The 21,800-nt window shown below is 37.1% G+C and overlaps 1 protein-coding gene across 1 annotated transcript in view; it reads right to left on the bottom strand.

Moving 5' to 3' along the window:
* The window catches only part of MRPS9 (mitochondrial ribosomal protein S9), a 49,074-nt gene extending 27,537 nt beyond the window's left edge, over positions 1–21,537 (bottom strand). Inside the window, exons 1-5 of the mRNA XM_060027224.1 lie at positions 21,389–21,537; positions 17,708–17,887; positions 10,421–10,483; positions 10,302–10,332; positions 302–381 (exon numbers count right to left, since the gene is read on the bottom strand). Of these exons, the coding sequence (XP_059883207.1) occupies positions 302–381; positions 10,302–10,332; positions 10,421–10,483; positions 17,708–17,887; positions 21,389–21,523 (489 nt within the window). The 5' untranslated portion in view covers positions 21,524–21,537. The remainder of the gene's footprint in view (positions 1–301; positions 382–10,301; positions 10,333–10,420; positions 10,484–17,707; positions 17,888–21,388) is intronic.
* Between the last annotated feature and the right edge of the window lie 263 nt (positions 21,538–21,800).

Raw genomic sequence — 21,800 nt, forward strand, 5'->3', positions numbered from 1 at the left:
CTTGACGCACACCCACGCATTGATACTGAGCTGAGCATCTACCTCCCAATATGACCTCAGTTTGGAAGTAAAAGCATTTTAAGGACAAACCATTCTGACATAAATTCTCTAATGCTTACCTTTAGCAAAAATGAATTAATAAAACATAAAGCCTTTCAACATACTGTCTTGTCTCTGGAAGTCTTATTTTTTGTCCATTATGAAACACACTAGGTAAATTCTGAAGCTGAGGGAAATCTCTGCTATCATTAGTTACTTAGCTTACAGTTCATATTATTTACCATAAATGTAATATACTTACATGCATTAATGAATAATATGACTGTTTGCCAGTATAAAAGAGAAAATGAAATGGGCGGCCATCTTCTCCCCACTGGATTGCTAATAAAAACCAAATGAAAACAAATAAACAAAAATAAAAATATACAGAGATCAAATAGCTTGTATTTAATTGCAATTCATAATTCTGCAATAAGACACATTTTTAATTCTGATTAACTTTTAAAATAACAAAATAGCATTTATATTTAGAATTTAGTTTGGCAGGTTTAGCATGTAAATATTTAGGATATTTAATATTTCATACCCATTAATACAAAGCAACGTTTATATTTGATAAAACATTCCTAAATATTTCACCATGAGAATTTCTGTAATGTTTTAAATGAACACACAAAATACCGAAGTCATCTTGCTAGAACAAAAAAATTTGTTTGGCTGTAAATACAACGCACTCCCATATTCTTAAAAAGGAAAACTGATAAAGTCAATTATGTAATATAGTTAGGAAATTAGAGACAGGAATACTATAAGAAAGAAAAAAACAAAATGGATTTTTCCGTGCCCAGTTATGTTTCAACTCTGTGGTGAGACACCTCCGAGAGTTTGAAACGTTTAAAACAGAAGGGGCCCCACAAAGATGTTTTGTGTAATTCCTTTTGAAAAACAGATGGTCGTTCACATCTAATACACCCAACAAATTGGGAAACGGAGCTGCTGCAGTAAATAAAGCAAACACCAACTCCACGTCCTCTTCCTGTATCTGTACTGAGCTGTTTCTCTGTCAACAATGTGTGAGAACTCCCAACACGAAGGCTACACTCCTCTATTACATGAGTTGTAAACTCTCTTCTCCCAGTCTGTCACTTGCCTTTAAATTTTGTTTGTGGCGTCTTTCATACTCAAGACGTTTAAAGTGTATGTGTACAGTAGACTCTGCCACTTTTCCTCTATGGCAGTGCTTCTCAACTGTTTTTTCATTATCATTCCTACTAAGGCACCTTTTCAGACACTTTTCTCCCTAATTGCCTGCCTCCCCATGAAATCTTAATACCGCAGATACACTGCATATCCACTGATGTATATACTGTGGCCCTCTGGAGGGCCACAAACATTGTAATAGCTAAGATTTTTTCACCTCCTGTGAACCAATTTACACCCTCTTGGGGGCAATATCACCCCCATTGAGAAAACCTGCTTTAAGACTTTGGGCTTTCTAAAAACTATTTTCCCATATTTGCTTCTGGAATTTTTGTATGTTTTCATGATCAGAAATTTAATCAATCTGAAGTTAATGTCTGTGAGGCAGAAATCCAAACACGCATTATTCTGTCCAACAAAGAGAGTCATTACTCCATTACAGTTTCTTGAATAATACCCTTTTTCTTTTAAAACATTACCTGTACCATATGTAGGGTATCTTCCTCTTCTGGGGTAACTGGATTACACACAGAACACTTTCAGTGCATACATTTAAAATGAAGACCGAATTTCATAACAAATGGTGAAAAATGTCTAGATACAGTGCTTGGCTTGAAAAATAAAAACACATTCTTATTCGCCAATGGCTTACTGATGAATTAAATGGTTCTCCCAACACCACTTTCAAAGACTTCATGAAATCTTGTATATTTTCCAGTATTTATAACTCTGCTATGCAATTTTCAGTATATTGTGAAAGTAGTCAGAGAGTGATCAAGAAACACAAATATCATGGTTGCAGATAAGACTCTACTGAAAAGCTTGGAGGGATTTTGGAGTTGGGTCTCATTCCATGTGTGTGAATATGTGTGTACATGATTTTATAATATGCATTTATGTGTGTGTGTGTGTCTGTGTATACGTGTGTGTATATATAATTTCATTCGATCTAAGATGTCACGGATTTTAAGATACTCCATCAAGTATCTTATACAAAGAAAGAAAGAAAAAAAGCAAATGGTATGCAATATAGTTTACATCAATTGTAAAATGAATCCTGTTTGGTAAAGGTGTTAAAATCTGAAAAACTGTGTCTTAGAATTCACAAAATATGGCAAAAACAAACATATGCTGATTGTGAATAATCTGGTCCACTGGTCTGTCTGTTTGCACCATTACCACCATTTAATTAAAATCAGTTTTTTGCTGCATTTTGATACTTGGTAGGGTAACTTCTTTCATTACTCTTATTTCTTTTAAAAATTTCTCGCTGCTTCTTGTACATTTACTCTTTCAAAATAAACTTTTGAAGTTTTTTCCGAAAGTCCTATCAGGACTTTGAAATTATATTAAATTTATTAATAATTTTTAAAGTAGCAACTCTGCAATATTATCTTTCCTTACATGAAAGTGAAATCTTTTTTCCAGCTATTCAGATTAACACTTATGATCTTTTAAGTTTTACAATTTTCCATATAAATCCCTTACATACTTTTGGAGCTTCATTTGCATTTTAGTTTCTGTTGCTCTTGATACTGTCCCCTCAGTTATGTTTTCTGTAAAATCAACTTTAATTACACAATACACTTTTTAAAAAAAAATAGACTTTATTTTTAGAGCAGTTTTAGGTTCACAGCAAAATTGAGAGGAAGGTGCAGAGATTTCCCGCATACCTCTACCACCCCCATTATCAACATCCCTACCAGACGAACCTGCACTGACACATCATAATCACCCAAAGTCCATAGTTTACATTAGGGCTCACTCCTGTGGGCACTGTATGTGTTTGCAGAGATGTATAATAACATTTATCCACTGCTCTAAAAAGCCTGAGCTCTGCCTATTCCTTCTTCCCTCCCCCACGACCCCTGGCAACCACTGACCTTTTCACCAGTTCCATAGTTCTGCCTTTTCCAGAAGGTCACAGAACTGGGATCATGCAGTGTGTAGCCTTTTCAGGTTGGCTTCCTTCACTTAGTAATATGCATTTAAGTTTCCTCCGTGCCTTTTCAGGGTGTGACAGCACCCTTCTTTTTAGTGCTCAACAATACTCCATTATCCGGATGGACCACAGCTTAATTATCCATTCACCAACTGAAGGACATCTTGGTTACTTTCCTTTTGGCAATTCTGAATAAAGCTGCTATAAACAACTGCGTGCAGGTTTCTGCATGGACGTAAGTTTTCAACTTACCTGGGTAAATGCCAAGAAGCAAATACCAAACTGCGGGATCATACGGAAAGAGTAGGTTTCGTTTTGTAAGAAACCAGCCAGCCAGCCCCAGAGCGGCGGTGCCACCCCCCGAGCCCCTATCGGTAAGGAACAGGGGCTCCTGCTGCTCCACACCCACCGGCACTAGCTGTTGCCAGGGTTCTGGATTCTGGCCATTCTAATGGGTGTGTAGTGGTATCTCATTGTTGCTTTAATTTCTATTTCCATGGAGCATCTTTTCAAAGGCTTATTTTTCATCTGCGTATGTTCTCTGGTGATGTGTCTGTTAAAGTCTTTGGCTCATTTTTAAATCGGGTGCTTGTTTTCTTATTGTTGACTTCTAAGAGTTCTTTGTGTATTTTGGATAACAGTCCTTTATCAGATATGTCTTTTCCAAGTATTTTTCTACCATCCTGTGGCTTGTCTTTTCATTTTCTTGACCACATCTTTCACAGAGCAGAAAATTTTAATTTTAATGAAATCCAGCTTATCAACTCTTTCTTTCATGGATCATGACTTTGGTGTTTTACCTAAAAAGCTATGGTGAAACCCAAGCCTTCTAGGTTATTAATTACTGATTCAGTTTCTTTAATAGGTACAGGCCTATTCACATTGTCTACTTCTTGTGTAAGTATCATGCTATTCCATAGTATGATTCTCCAACAGTTCATCTAGCTACACTACTGATGAACGTTTAAATTGTTTCTAATTTTTTGCTGACACAGGCTATTCGCAATTTCCAGTCTGATGAGTGATTATGATCTCTTATCCTCAATTGACAGACATTATTTCTGATCTGATATTTTCCAATGTTTACTGGCTACTTTTATTTTCTTCATTTATGAATTACCTTCTTTCCCTTTTGCCCATTTTTCTATGAGGCTGTTTTCCTTGTTAATTTTAACAATAATTTATTCCAGACATTAGACCTCTGTTGTGTTTCAAATTTTCTCCAGTCTGTTGCTTGTTTTTTAAATTTACTGTATCTTTTTTCTTCAGGGAGAAGTTTCACATTTTGAAATAGAAAATTTATTGATCTTTGTCCTCTTTGTTTGTGACTTAAGGGCATAACATTTGTTACTTAAAAATATTGATAGTTGTATGATTATCTTTCAACTGGCCACTTTATCTGATTCCATTCTAGAGTTTCAATCTCTTAATTCCAAAATCATAACGTACTTTTAAGTCGTGACCCAACTCTGTCATCTTCTGGATACAATCTATTTTTTAATATTCCATTAAGTGGATTAAGAAATAGGAGATTTCTGTCCACAGAAATGCAGAAGCATGTTTCCACCAATTTTTCTTTAAGGTTGCCACAAATTTAAAACAGAAAATGAGAATAATCCAAATGTACCGCTGATGAAAATTCATCCTCACCAAAACCAATGGCAGAACAGAAGGAAACTGAAATACAACACTCCAAACTGAATTAAATATCCTCAAACAACCATTTGGAGTTTTTGGAGAACACTCTGAATCAAAAGTTCAAAACTGAGAACAAATGGACAAAAGCTCAAAGAAATGAAACAACTTGATTAAATTCAGGGGAGAAACAGAAAAAGTTGGAAGAATCAGAAATGTAGACTAACTTATAAGTAACCAAAAAAAGAACAGCCTAAAAACATAATAAAGAACATTTAAAAATAAAGTAGGGAAACAACCAAAAAAATGAAAACGACATAAAGAAGTTAAGAGTCAGAGCGATGGTGACTGACTTGGAAGACAATCAAGGAAGGAATAACATTTATATAATTGGAGTCCCAAGGAACAAAAACAAACAGTGGAACAGAACTAATATTCATAACTTAAAAAAAACTATTTCTGGATGTAAAGACTTGAACCTACCTATTTAAAGAGCTCACTGTCACCACTGTAATCTAACCCTCAACAATCAACTTGATGCCATATTTTCATAAAGCTACTAGGTAGGTTTAGATTAAGAATCCTCAGGATCACCAGGGGGAAAGATAACCAGACTAGCACGAAACTTCTCAAAAACTACAGACAAGGCAAGGCCACGATGGAGCAGCATTTTCAAGAAACTCAAGAAAAGAAAGTATGAACCAAAGATTTTCCCCTTCTAGCCAAGCTGTCCTTCAAGTATCAAGGTTATAAAAAAAAATTTTAAAAACATAAGAACTCAGGGAATTTGTATCTATGAGCCCTTTTTGAAGAATCTACTAGAAAATGAACTCCATTCAACCAAGAGATGACCAGGGAGACCTTAGTAGAAGGAGTTATGGACAGCATTTAATAAGCTAATTGTAGACTTAAAACTAAAACAAAGACGAGCAAGAAGTGCACAGAAGAAAATGTTAAAAAACCACAAGTATGTATGCGTGTATGTAGGTATATATTTGTATAGTTGAAATTCAATGTTTTTAAAATAGTTCTTGTCCACCAAAATACATAAAGGCAGAGAAAGATCACAATTTGTTTGTAACCGAGGAGACCATCACGTTACTGAGGTCATCAGTACACTCCATGCCACACTGATTTCTTTGTGTGGATTTGGCCACCATGCTGTCATCAGCTGGCAGGAGGCTCACAGGATCTCTCCATGACTAGCATTTCAGCTTCACCTATACTCTGGCATGTTTTTATAAAAGAGTATCATTTTAACTAATTTCAGAACAATTCAGTTTGAATGTTTCCTGTATTCAGATATCCAAATAATGATATTCTACTGTAATGCTTATATAGTTTTTAGTTTTGTATTTTCTAAGTGGGCACTCATAACACCTGTGCATATTAAGTGATTTATTCCTAATTTCTTGCCTTTTTTAATCATACTGGTTAAGACTTTCAAAATAAAAATGAGTACCAGAGGCAAGTGTAGGCATACTTGTCTTATTCCTGAACTTAATGTAAAGGAATCCAATGATATGTTTTTTAATCTGATGTGTTTCTGTTTCTCATGATAGTCTTTCTCAAACTAAGAAAATTTCTTTCTATTTCTAGTTTAAGAGTTTTTAACCAAAAAATAAATGCTGAATTTTGTTAAATAACTTTTTATTCATCTTCGGAAATATTTTTTCCCTGACTCAGTTAACACAGAGGACTACATTAATAAATTCCTAATGTTAAACCACCCTTGTATTCCTGGGGTGTGGGGGGGAGAGATCCTATTCTCTATAATGCTGTATTTGGTTTGCTATCATTTAATTTAGTAAGAATACAGTGTAGGTTTCTTTAAGGTGAGCTTAGAAGTTTATGTTATCCTTTTTCTGCTCTGCAGCAGTTCACATAATATAAAAGTTAGAAACTTTTTCAAGGTATGACAGACCTCACCAACAAAACTTTCTGGGCTGTGTGCCTCTTTGGTTAGGTCTTTGATTACCTTTGACTTCTCCAGCTTTTAGTCTAACTAGCATTTCCTAATTAAGACAATTTTGGGAACGCTGTTTTTCTTTAAACTGTGTGAGTGGGGTTTGAGCTACACTCTGGATCCACAACTGCCTGGGCCCACCTACGTCCGCTGCCTCGGCCACTTCCCAGCTATGTGCCCTGGGTAAGTTTACCCAACACATCTGAAAAATGGGGAAAACAATATTATAGACTTATGAAAACTGCTGGGAAGATTATGAGTTAATGCATGCAAAGCACTGAGAACTGTGCCTGGCCTGCTCTAAGTTTTAATAAATACTAGTTACTATATTATTTAGGATATTTTTCAGATTAATAAGAATCAAGTTACCCATAACAATCGTACACTTTTAAATATCCTCTGAATATTATTATGTAAAATTATTAACGTTGTCCTCTTATGTTTTCTCTCTTTTTCCATTAACCAGACTTGCTAGAATTTGATCAAGTCCACTGGCTTTTTCAGAAAGTTAGTTGGTTTTATTGTCCTACCCCTTCTTTTAAAAATCTTTACTTCATTCAGCCATTTCATTCTTTTTCTGCCTTTTTTTTTTTTTTTTTTTTTCTTTCGGTACGCAGGCCTCTTACTGTTGTGGCCTCTCCCGTTGTGGAGCACAGGCTCCGGACGCGCAGGCTCAGCGGCCATGGCTCACAGGCCCAGCCGCTCTGCGGCATGTGGGATCTTCCCGGACCGGGGCACGAACCCACATCCCCTGCATCGGCAGGCGTACTCTCAACCACTGCGCCACCAGGGAAGCCCTTTTCTGCCTTCTTGAACTGAATACTGAACAGTTCATTTATTTCTAGTCTTTCTTAATAACTAATAAATATATGTTTGCCTCTGCATAAAACACTGTCCGTATCCCATAGGGCTTAATATGAACTGTCATATACTTCTAAATAGTCTAAAGTCTCAATTTTGATGTCTCTTTAACCCAAAAGTTTTATGGTTCTACAATTTTAATTCAGAATATCTAATCTACAAAATTTCTATAATTTGTTAGGTTTTCTCTACAACCTATTACATCATATTCTATTAATATTCCATTGGCATCCGCATAGAAAATGTATTCTTTGCACTTGTATCTGTAACTATAAAATCATGCTGTGTTATTCAAATTCTTTACAGCCTTAGTTAACAGCTTTTGCTTTAAACATTTCAACGCTAAATGCTTGGTGCAAAAAGGTTCATGGTCGTCAAATCCACTTAATGGATATTAGGTTTTATCGATATAGATTAACATTCTTGTCTCACTGAACCATTCCCGAACCTCCCTGAATTCCATTCTGGCTGGCATTAGGTGCTACTCCTTGCTTCTGTCATCAACCGGGTACACATCTTTGTTTTTCCCAATATTTTTATCACTTACTTTAAAAAGTAGAGCAGCTTTCTTATGTTAACTCAATCTGGAAGCTTCCATCTTTTAATATGGGAAGTGGCAGCACATTACAAGTGCCATAATCTATTCAAATCTAAAGTTCACTGATTTTTTTAACATAAAAAATCAATTTGTCCTATTTACAAAGTACAGCAAAATTGGTAGGTAGATGGCGAAAAGTACTCTGCTGATTCTAAAGGCATACTGTTTAAACACAGTTAAATATACTTCACTGAATTGTAAGAAAATCCTATCAACACTGACATATTTCCAAAATAACACACAGGCATTTTGCAGGGACACACGGACATTTCAGTTTTTACATTCCAGCTGATAGTAGTAACAACTTTCTAATATTCAGAAGCTGGTATGATCTGAAAGAAAGAACCAGTCTCAGAGGGGCAGATATACAAGAACAGATGCAACTAGCAGAGATATACAGAACAAAGAGAGGAAGAGACATAAGTGAGGAGACTGAGAGGTTGAAAAATGGGGGGAAAAAAAGTAATTTTTTTTCCCACTAAAATAAGGGGAAAAAAATCACTATCATTACAAACATTTACAGAAAAGTCACTAAGTGTAAGTTACTGTGCCTTGTGCATAGTTTTATTTCTAGAAAACTGAACTGCATCTTTAAATTTGATGTGTACTTTTAATATAGCCTTCATCTATTATCTTCCCAGAAGCTATTAATTGAATTGATGTCATAGTTTATTATCAACCACATCTAAGAATTCAGAAAATACAACAGACAGAATATTTATTAAAAGATTCAAAATACTTATAACAAGATTCAAAATAAAAATTATCATGTAAAGAGAAGTAGAGAAAAATGACAGAATGCCTAGCTTTGAACAAAGGTGACTCAGCAAAAACCAATGCAAAACAAATACATTTTTAATAAAAATATCTGCTCCCTCACCAATCTCTATTTATCAGCTCTGCAATACCCTAATGCTGCCTGTAAACTGAGCATCTGTGGCCAGCAAGTGACCCTCCAATGTATCCACACATTTTCGCTGTTGAGTTACACACCTACTAAGAGTCAACTGTGTTTATTCCCAAAACCTTTATTAGAATTGTACTTATTTCTGTAATTACATGAATCAAGTATTTCATAACAGATGAAACATGGGTGGAAACAGAAAAGACAGTTGATGCTTCTATCAAAACGAAGTTGAATGCTTTAGAAAGATTCAAAGGCAAGTTACTAAAAAAAAAAGTCTGTTCAACTTCTGTGTAGTCAGGGGAAAATTGGTAGAAATATAAAAATATTCTGCACTCAGATTCCTTAGGAAGTTTAAGTTCTTCACTCCACTGTAAGGAAATCAAAACTAAAAACCTCTGATGATGTATCTTAAGGGCAGAGGCACGCAAAAGAAATGAGGAGGAACAGATACATCCTCAAAGAAAAACCCTCTAGGGCTATAGCAAAAGACTGATGAATATAAATTTATATTTGGGTGTTTTAAAGAAATGATTTCTGGCTTTAATACTTTTTAAAGTAACTGACAATGCCTCCCCCCAAACTTATCCAAGAAGCTTCTAATGTAAATTAGAAAATAGTAAATATGTTATTTTCCGGTGACCTTAAAGCTTGTCCTACGTTTCCAAGATTTTAGTTTACACATTTAAAAGGTAAAGAGAAAAATCTTAAAAAGAAACCAGAGAAAACAGGGGGCCAGCTAAGAATGTTGGCTAACTGCTCATCAGGAACAATGCAAGGCAAGAGACAACAGAGTCACATCAATAAAGTAATAAAAGTCAAAAAAGAGGGGAGGGAATCTATATTCGGTGAAAATATGCTTACAAATTGAAGAAAATTTTTAAATTTTCATATTAAAAAAAGTTGAATTTGTCTCCAGCAGATCGGTACCCAGCTCTTCTTCAAAAAGGCATATTAGAATGCAAATAAACTGACATTAGTATAGGCATAAACTCTAACCTGATCTAATTTTAATATTATTTAATTAAAAAGAAACAGTTTGTAAACTCCATTCATTATTAGTTATAAAGTACTCCTGACTTATTTCACGACTACCATGACACAGGAGGGCATCTCCATAACACCTGAGTGGCTGCTGATATATAACACAGCACTGTAGGAGAGAAAGAACTGTTTTATACTTGAACAAACTTACCTCTTTGTTTAGGAAAAATCTCTTCAGGATGCTGTAAAATAAATTAAAAATGCATTAGGTAATTGCTGTAAGATATAAACCTAAGTGAAATTTGTGAAAATATTAATGAAGATAACTACCTTCATTACTGGCCGGGCTCGCTTCTCAAACAAACCACTGGGAAAAAGGTAAGCAATCGCTCTCTGAAAATACACACAAAGGTTAATTAACAATTGTTATAAAAACAAGTTCACGTTATGACTAATAGTAACTGAGTGCTTACCATGTGCCAGATATCGAACCAAGAGTTTCACATACATTATCTCACCTTGTAATCTTCTAAATGGGATAATAAAATTACCACATATACATTCCCCAAAAGAAAAAAATTTGTAACTGTTACACTAGATCTGTCTGCTCCCAGACGGAAATTTATTAGACTATGGCATGGTTTACCTGAATCCAAAACAAAAAAAGTACTGATTAAAAAAAAAGAATGTAAACTAAAGAAAAAAATTAATCCAAGTAAGTCACCGAATAAAGTAATTCTCATTTGTAAACATGTTGTTTACATCTTTGGATTTTCACCAGAATACTGGTAATTCAAGTGTTCCCTAAAATGAAGGCAAAGTATTTAACTATATTCTTAGGCTTATGTCAAAGTATAAAAGGATTGCAAACTCAATCCAGGAGAAGGAAGCACTGGGTCAGGAATGCAATCTCTATTAATTAGGTATCCCAGCTGGGCAGTGGGTCTGCAGCTGTTAACTTGATCAATGACTTACCTAAATGTCATCTCTACTGATTCGCTTATAAATTACCAGCAAGTGAGACTAATGTACAGGTGCTAATTTATTTAAACTGTTCTCTACAGTTCTACACAGCTTTATAAACTGCATCTGGCACCTAATGTTAGCTGTCAGTTGTACTTAGACATGCCTGTCCTAACGACTCTGTTCATTAGAAGTGAGCACAAATTATGAAATATTGTGAAAAATGATACATCAAATGGAATGGGCACAGCAAATCAATTAGAGAAACTTCACACAGCATATTCACACTCTGGAGAACAAAACATTCAGGTTTCGGAAGGAGGTCTATAATACCAATTAAAAAGTGATTGGTAGGGCTTCCCTGGTGGCGCAGTGGTTGAGAGTCCGCCTGCTGATGCAGTGGACGCGGGTTCGTGCCCTGGTCCGGGAGGATCCCACATGCCGCAGAGCGGCTGGGCCCGTGAGCCATGGCCGCTGAGCCTGCACATCCGGAGCCTGTGCTCTGCAACAGGACAGGTCACAACGGTGAGAGGCCCGCGTACCGCAAAAAAAAAAAAAAAAAAGTAATTGGTAGACTTCAGCAGTATTATATATCAATTTGCTGGCTTTTCTCCTGAAATTCTAGAGTAATGCAGAACTTAACTTTTAATTCCCAAATAAAGACATTAGTAAATGCAAGTGCAATTCTGTATCCATAATATTTAATATAACCGAAATGTCTCCAACTTAAAATTTATAAGCTTAATTCAAAAAGGAAAATGCAAATATCAGTGGTCCTCAACCTTTCTGTGTTTACAGCATGATTCTGAGAAAAAGAATTTTGATGGTACACGTGAGAGGATGAAAAGGGTGAGCAACACTACACAGATCGTCTACTCCAGCACAGCGGTGTGTGACAACGCCTATGGAATTCCAAGGCCCTGACCACTGGCCAGTCTTGAGCCTTTGGTCAAGATTTGAGGAAAACATTTCTGCCCACCTCTGTTACACACTATGGGACTATTTCTTACAGTTCCCATACACACAGACTCTTCTTTTGACCAAACTATAACTGCTTTACACTGAATTACAAACTCCGTTCAGCTCAATGTTCATGGGACAGACTCCTCCATGGAGTAACATACACTGTCTCAGACAAGAGTCCTTTTCACACACTGATCAACATCTGGAAATCACCTGGGAAAGATTTATGGCACAGGAGTTGAGAAACACGGCATTAAGATCTATTTTCAAAATATTTAGCATGCACCTGAGTACTTTCAGCAAGACACCAAACACACATACACTACACTGCTTGTCAGAGGGACCTGTTTGTCCTCCGATCAGATCTTCTGGGGGTTACCAGCAGCACCAGTGATTCACAGAGAAAGAGCAGCAGGGGGTTCCTTTCTTTTCAATGTAACTTAAGAAATTAGGCAAAAATTAAACTATTTTGAAATGGAGAAAATCTATACCTAATTTCTTTTTAGTTAATTTGCTATTTCACCAACTAAAAAGGATATTTTTTCATATAAATTTAAGGCCATCAATGAGCATTAAACATTTTGCAAAACAAAATTTCTAGCAGATACACAACGCTGTAGCTTTAATAAAAAAAACCTTCTAAATAATGTACCTTTAAATATCCGCAGTGACAAGCAGAATTATTTTTATCCGTAAAGTTTACCTGTCATATTTCTTTTTCTTTCACTAATCCACAACAGTACTCTTGTTTAAAGGCTTATTAAATTAAGGGTGCACTAGCATAAAAGATTACCCAGGTGTAATTTTCACACATAAGTTGTATACGCTTCACTCAGTGAGGCCAGAGGCCATATTTCTATTCAAGCTCAACCTTCTGGAATAAAGTTGTAAACCTAGAAATCAATGGAAAAGGCCTATGAAGAGCTGAAGTAGCTACTATAAACTCATGATTTCCTCATGCTGAGTCCAGTGGCTCCTAGTTTTAATGCACACGCCTAACAACCTTAGCTATGCCAGAAGGCCAGCAGGCAAAGGGAGCGGCAAGAGGCAAAGACAGACACCTTGATAGGGAAGGAGACGGCAGAGCCAGGCCACTCAGTACGGCGACAAACACACACTACGGGGCTCCGCAGTTTAACAACCACTCTCAACAGGAACATCCTGAGGTTAAATTATACTCTCTATATTCTACTAAGTAAGGCTGGGGAGACTGCAATTTATTTTAGAAAATGCTACCAAAAAATTTAATCTTTGAAAGTGTGGAAAAAACAGACTTTGGATACAGAAACGCCGTGTACAGCTTTGACTTCCTCAACAATAAATACCTACTCTGTAGGTTTTTATGAAGATTAAACGTGCGGATGTGTATCAGGCTCCCAGACAGCGTCTTGCACATACATACGAGGTTTTCAGTAAGTGGTGGTATTTTTCTTTTCAAATAACAATTAAAAATAAGTTTCTCTCATCTAGGAAATTCCCTTTTGTAGACTATCTAATTTCCTGATCATATTATTAAGAGACAAATTACAATACCTAGTTTTAATTTATATAGTAAAAGTCAACATATTATAAAAAGCATTCACGATATCTAAATACGTAATAGCAACCATAATGTTCTTCTGAAGATTATCTGGAAGCTTAAAATATTTTCCTGATTTTGGATATCAAATTATTTATTTTTGTCTTTAGAAATAACCAAGCATTCTGTCAGTATGGAAATGTTAAAGAGGACTTAGCTACACTGTCTCTCTTTCGGGTTATATACACAGCCAAACCTGTTACAAAAATAATAGTTTCAAATAAATAAATGGAAACAGTTTCAAATAAATAAATTCCCATATATTTTCAGTGCTTTGGAAACAGTGGCTGTCATCGTCCTCTTTTGCTTTTACGTCTACTCAGATGTCAAAGAAGGTCCTCTTAATTTAATAAAATGCCAGAAGAGGTAATTGACATAAAACGTGAGACTGAGTGAAGCACATCTATCATTTGCAGGAAAGTCGAGCACAGCAGAACCAAGTGGCCCACGTCAAGGAAAAGGGATCCCACTTCCACAGGGCTTTCAGACATGAGCGAGGTGAGACCACACACCACCCTGCAGTACGATACAAACTCTGGCTGAAGTGGCTCCTGATAAATCAATGTTCCCAAGAGGACTGCAGATTCTCCTCCCCAACATTCTGTCTCATGGAAGACTTGTATGACCAAGGCAATCAGAAAACTAGTGACTGATTCAAGTCATGGTAGATTTTATTTATTACAATAAAATCTGCCATAAGAACAATAACATAACGCATTAATCTCACGCTCCTTAGTTATATCCTGAGGTAGGCGCGCAGGTATTATTATTTTAGAGATGAGGAAACCTAGTGACCGTGCTGTGACCTGTCAGACGTTACAATGCGAGTTAGTGATGCTGCGAGGACTCTCCTAATGCCAGGTTCTGCATCTTTCTACAACGTCACTTCAACTACAACAAATTTATCTTTTAAAAGAATGTTAATTTAACCACAAAGTTCTACATGTTCTGCATCTACATTCCTCACAAGAAATCCAGCTTCATTTTAAAACATTTTACATGTTTTAAAGAAGTGATTGGACTTTTTTCATAACAATTCATGATTTCATTACTTTATTGTCTAAATCTAAGGAAGATTTTTATTATGTTCTATTAGCACAATGACACAAAATAACATCAACTTACTTTCACTACACACACACACACACACACACACAGAGTTTTAAAGAAAAGCTGCCACCCCTCACATTTACTGTGTGATGTTAAACATACCTTCTCTGGAAACAACTCAATATTTTAAGAAGCAGAACTAAAAATATTGTTTCTACCTGACTGAATGACAGAATCTTTTAGATTTCTCTAAATAATACAAAAAGGATCCTTTAGATGAAGACACCAATGTCTGTCTGTTTTAAACCCCTTAGAGAAAAAAATTTTTAAGTATTTTAATATATGAAAAAAACTGTTTTAGATCTTCAATATTTTTGCCTAAATGCATTTCACAGATGACTGCAGCAATCATTATTTTAGCAATTGGTTAGTAGCAAGGAAAAACCAGTTTCTAAAATTCATATAATAACGAATGGTTTAATCTGAATACAATGGCACTTAATTTACCTACGTGAAAATTATACAGCAAGCCTAGACTTTTAACTAAGTAATTGAATTAAATTATAGGTCATGTCTACTCTGTAAAAATTAAAACTGTTTTCATGAGGATTTAACATCTCAAACTAGCATTCTGATTAAACAGCCAAACAATGAACTCACACCACTCTAAACAACATAATTCATACGTAATACTTATGTTGTGAAAATGCTCATCCCTTCCGATAGATTTACAAAACTGCTGAATGATTCTGTTTCTCTCACTGAGCTAAATATATTCCATGTACACCTAAAAAGGTAGTGAAGAGATGCTCCAAAATGCCTTAGTGGTCAAGTCAGTTAGGTAGTGGGATCCTCTTCCTGAGAACAGTTACTCAGGGACACACAGACGACAAGGAGAGAGGGGAGGACCATTTTTAAAAGCAGACAGTAATTATCAAAAATCAAAAACAGAAATACACACACAAATCCCAGGCCCAGAGGCCTTCACTGATGAATTCAACCAAACATTTAAAGAAGAATTAATACCAATTCTTCACGAACAATTCCAAAAATAAAAGAGAATTCCCCAACTCATTCTGTGAGACCAGTATTACCCTGATATCAAAATCACAGACATTACAAGAAAAGAAAAATACAGATAAGTATTAATTAGATGCAAAAATCCTCAGCAAAACACTAGCAAACCAATTCCAGAAACATATAAAAAAGATGACCCACCCTGACAAAGTGGGATTTATTCCAGGAACACAAGGTTGGTTTAACATCTAAGTCAACTGATGCAAAAAATAATAAATAAATAACCCATATCCTTTAAAATATAGTTAAAATCTCTGATTCTTGTGAGTCTTAACTGACATCTAACACTTTGTTTAAAAGGGTTGGCTGGGGCTTCCCTGGTGGCGCAGTGGTTGGGAGTCCGCCTGCTGATGCAGGGGACACGGGTTCGTGCCCCGGTCCGGGAAGATCACACATGCCGCGGAGCAGCTAGACCCATGAGCCATGGCCGCTGAGCCTGCGCGTCCCGAGCCTGTGCTCCGCAACGGGAGAGGCCACAACGGTGAGAGGCCCGCACACCGCAAAAAAAAAAAAAAAAAAAAAGGGGTTGGCTGTTAAGAAGTAATGTTTCATTGAATAATGTTAAAAAAAAAAAAAAAATCTTCATTTGCTTCCATGAGTCCCAGAACAAATTACAGGTAAAACAAGTTTGTCCTTTATGATTGACTTTGTGATTTGTTATGTCATAAACTTTTTTGGGGTTTGTATTTGTCTCCTTAGTCCTAAGAACAACGTGGAGATCGTCATCCCTATTTTAATTTAGTAAATAAATAAAGAAAAAAAAGATAAAGTAGATAAAGAAAATGAAAAAAAAATCAAGTAATGTGATATACCACACCAATAAAAGATATCATCTCAGTAAAAGCAAAAAAAAAAAAAAAAAAAGTTGACAATATCCAAAACCCCTTTATGATAATAATGCTCAGCAAACTAGGTATGGAAAGGAATCTCCAGTACCTGATAAAGAGCATCTATAAAAACCCATAGCTAACATCATTCCCGATGGTGAAAGACGAAGGCTTTTCCCTAAGATCAGGAACAAGGTGAGAATGTCCACTCACTATTTCTATTCAGCTTTGCTGGAGGTCCTAGCCAGGGCAATTAGGCAAGAAAAAGAAATAAAAGGCATTCAGATTGGAAAGAAAGAACTAAAACTATTTCTATTTGTCAGTGGCAACATTTTATATGTAGAAAATCCTAAGAAATCCACCAAAAAACTACAAAACAATTCTATTTACAATAGAATAACTTCAAAAAGCAATTAATGCTCAGAAATAAACTTAAAAGAAATGCCAAACAAACTCTGAAAACTGGAAAACATCACAATAAGAAATTAAAGAAGATCTAAATAAACAGAAGGACATCCCATGATCACAGATCAGAAGACTTAAGATGGCAATACTCCCAAAATTTATCTAGAGATTCAACATAATCCCTATCAAAATCCTAGCTGGCTCGCTGAAGAAACTGATTAGCTCATTCTAAAATTCATATGGAAATTCAAAGGGCAGAGAACAGACAAAATGACCTTGAAAAAGAAGAACAAAGTAAGAGTACTAGCACTAGGTGGAACGGGAACAGAATTTTAGCCCTACTCTCAAATCACTCAGAACATGCCCTCACTTTGAAAATTCAAATATATAGTTAGGTTGATAAAAACTCTGGGCTTGGGTTTACTTATGGGATTTTTCCTATAAACTTACTTTTATCATTTTGTAAGAAAGCTGAGTTTAAGACTACATAACAGAATAAATGTTTCTAAGTTGTGTATAAACATTCATTGTGGCTCCTGTGACCTGGAATCAAGGAAAAGTATCCATTTCTGGTTAAAATCTAAACCTCACTATACTTTATAATACTTCAAATACAGAGTAGCAACTCTCTGAAACCACAGTTCCAACTTGCAAAATAGTAGAGTGGCATTTTTCCTTATTCTGACAGTCTGACAGCTTTCGGTATTTAAAACTCTACAACAGTTACTTTTCCAACAGAGTAACTGTACTTACATCAATATCCTCTTGGGTAAAAGTTTCTGGATCTTCTCCCATCATGTTGGCTAAGTGTCTCTTTCCTATGTTGAATTCTTCAATCTGCTTTTTAATAAAATCCACTGTGTAAGTTTCACGTCTTAAGACTGCAACATTTTTCCTTGTTGTTACAACTGTGGTGTGTCTTAACCTTAATATCTAGGAGAAAATACAAATGGAAAGAAAAGATTTTAAATTAAACAATGATCTTACAGGCCACTGTCTCTAAATAAAACAAGACATTCAAATAACTCTCTTTTTATTATGGTACTCAATTGGCAGGAGTCTGGAGACAAGGTAAAGGCTTGTTAAGACCACTGTTCCCTGCTAGAAAGCTTGCTTTTAAAAGCTTCTGCTTACAAAGTTGAAACTACTAGCATTTCAACACATTACAAATAATAATAAAAAAAAATAACTGTGAGTGGTATGCTACCTCCGTGTCTGCTACAAACATCCACATTTGATACCGACTGGTCAATGTCGGCTGCTGTGATATTTGACACACAACGAATGAAGAGTAAAACGCCACTCCCTTAAAAAGAATTAAAAAAAAAGAATTCATGGGTAACCTTTGTATCACACCATGACTGTCAAACTGCTTATAATAAAGCCAAAACTACTTTCATTTGTGACAGTTTAAAAAAAAAAATTCAAGTATCTTCACATAGCCATACACTTTCTAATCCTGTCCCACCGCTCTCTCACCAATTATTATACCAATTATAATTGCTATAACCAATTATTTGTTGTTGCCAGAATCCACTGACTCTGTACATCTCTGTCCCTTGTGGGGACCTATTACATGTTCCTAGAACAGAATACCTCTCTTTTCTCACATAACTCCTAACTGACTCTCCCAACACCTCCTCTGAGAAGCTGCCCACCACTCTACCCATCACAACTCATTTGTATTAGGCACTGCACTTCTGTGCTTTTCTGTATTTACTTTGTAAATCTCACAGTACACTGTGTGTAGATCCTTGATATTCATGGGTTTAAAACCAGAAAAATCTGGCCATTCCCAAGTAATATTCCCTCCTCCACCCCAAATTTGGGACACTCAGATATCTGCACTTGTACTGAGCCATTAACATGAAACGTGTATGCCACAATTCTGGTATGCAGGAGAAAACCTGGAGAGCTTCCCAACTGAGTAGCCAGGAGCCACAGCTTAACAGAACTTGTTTCTTTTTCCTTTTGCATCAGTGTCAAACATTTTTGACTGTGACCCACAGTAATAGCTACTGCTTATATCACCCCCAGGACACACATATATATACATAAACAAAAGGCAAAAATACCCTGTATAAGATGGACTTTGATTATTATAATTATGCTATTCTCTCCACTCCCTTCTTTAACCTCTTATGAGATTTCATAACTAATGGGTTATGACCCAAACTAAACAAAAACAGGTGTAGTGTTTCAGCAACTCATAAAGTGATTAAAAACTTTGTTGTTTTATGAAACATGGCCCCTAAAAGAGATATAATGATTAATATTGGAGACGGAAGTGAAGAAATGCTAATATTTAAGACAGATAAGCTCTGGGCCAGGAAAAAAGCTTTATAAATGTCTTTAGCCATATAGAAGGAACCATTAAGGGTCCGATGGGGTCAGTTAAGTCTTTCAGTTGTATCTAAGCTGTACTGCATGTGCTAACACGTGTGCTGTGGAGGTATTCAGGAACTTGGGGATTCAGCATCTCAGGACCATCCCTTGAGAGTGCTAAGGGTGGACACCATCTAGGGATTGGTTGACTTCAATGATTTGTTTACTTCGCAGTGCCTGGCTCAAGTGAACTGCTCAGTAAACACCTGCCATAGGGGTGGGAAAAAAGAAAAGCTTTATTTATTTCAGGAGTGGTCAGGGAGGTGAAGTTAAAGTAACAAAGGAAAATCATTTTTCACCCACCTTACTGAAAAAATAATAATACCTAATGCACGTGGAAAGAAGGGCATGCTTTTACATCAACGATGGACTGTGAATTGCTACAGCCTTTCTGGAGAACTATGTGGAAACATCTATTAAATGTCTACTGACATTTGCAGCAATCACCTCACAACTGGGACTCTCTCCTACAGAAATAAAAGCATCAGATACAAGATATTTGATGTAGTAAGAATTACACCAGGATGTTTACTGAACACTTTATTAGTGGGAAGAAAAAGGAAACAAAGCAAATGCCCATCAACTGTTAAATTAACTTTGATACATTCATACCACAGAATATTATGCAGATTTCTGCTATACGTGTAAGTTAAAGAAGCAAGAAGTAGAACAGGATCCATCTTTTGAAAGTATGCATATGAATGCATGTCTATGATTAAAAGAACATCGAGAAAGACACAGAAGGATACATACGTTCAAAGGTTTGGGAGTTCCAGGGATGGAGCAGAAGTTAACAACTCTCTGTCACCTCCCCCACTTAGTGTCAACAATAAGAACACTCTGTATGCTCCAGTCCCTTTTATAGGAAATTATGCGTCTACAGAAAGGATACACTCAAAAGAGATGCATGAGAAAAATAAAAACTTCCAACCTATTTTCCAGCTAAAAAATAATAAAAACAAATGTTTGATGGATAAATGGATGGATTGGTTGATCTGAGTTAAAACATAAAAGAAAGAAGATTTTTTAAAAAGGTGGCACTCCTTTTTCAACAGTTTTTGATCACAGTACTTGACTTCTTTACAGTGTTTGGTACTGTCAGGCACTCTCCCTCCTTGGAACACTCTCCTGTTTTCTATGCCTCCACACTGCCTGGGTTTTCCCCTACTTCTTTGGCAGGTCATTCTCAATCTCTTGGGTGGCTCTTCTTCCTCTGCTGTTTGTCCTTCAGGGTCCGATCCCTCTGCTTATTCCTCATTCACTACAACCTCCCCTAGATGATCTAATTCATTTCCAAGACCTCAATTACCATCTACAAGGTAACAGAGGACTTGTAAATCAGCTTTCTTCTTTAACTTGTTTATCTATGGGTTTACTGGAAACCTACACTGGGACATCCCAAATATAACTATTTAATAAACACAATTATATCCAAAACTAAGCTCGTTTCCTTCCCTCTCAAATCTCGTTCCTCCTACTCAGATCCCATGTCAGTAAATTGCATCATCATCCAATCAGCTGTGAAGCTAGAATCCCAGCTTCCCACTGCCCTCAGGATTAAATTTAATTTAGAAGTTGTGATCTCCATCTATCAGAGACAAAGCACCGTGAAAATTAAGAAAACCAAAACTGCACAGATGCAAGACACTTTAAAACTGTCACTCTCTCTCCTCCCCACTGTGCGACTTTCTGCATTCAGTCTTCGGGTCCCTGCAGGGGTCCAGTTCTCATCCACCTCCGCCCTCTGGACCGCGGGGCTCGTGGGCAGGGCGGGACCCATCACCCACCCGGGCGGCGGGTCAAGGCAGGGGTCGCTCTAGTTACGTCTCAGGTAACTTCCCCCTCACTGTACCCTGAGAAAACCAGCAACAACGTCCAGGGTGGGAACCAGAAGGCAATCCCACTCCTCTCTCTACCTCAGACCGCTGCTGAGCACCTAAGACCCCAGGGCCCCGTCTGAGGGCGTGGAGACGCCAAAGGACCGCGACGGAGCCGGCTCCACATCCGCGTGCTCCAGGGACCAGCACTCCCACCTCTCTCAGGCCTTACCTGGCATCCGGGACTTCTCTGCAGCTTAGCAGCCGCGGCTTTCCAAAGGCCCTGTCCCCGAGCAAAGCTAACCCTACCCCCAAGAAAGAGCCCGTATGAAGCAGCTGCGCCGCAGGTCACACGTAGAGCCGCCATGTTGGCTGCGGGAGGCGCCGGCAGTAGGACTAAAAGGCGGGGCTTGCGGACTGCGCAGGCGCTGATGGGCTCCGGGTTCTCGAGGCTGCCGGGAAGAGGCGCTGGAGCAGGGGGCGTGTCCCGCGGCCAGAGGCGGCTCGTCGCTGATTGGGTGCGGGAGCCCGAGGGGCGTGTCCGACCCCGGCCCGGGGCAGGTGTTGACCGTGCGAAAGGTAGTGGGTCTGCATCCTGGCCTCGCGCATCTTCTGCGCGTCTTGTAGTCGGTCGCTACCCGAGT

Source organism: Delphinus delphis, chromosome 12 (genome assembly GCF_949987515.2).
Source record: "Delphinus delphis chromosome 12, mDelDel1.2, whole genome shotgun sequence".
Taxonomy (NCBI): Eukaryota; Metazoa; Chordata; class Mammalia; order Artiodactyla; family Delphinidae; genus Delphinus; species Delphinus delphis.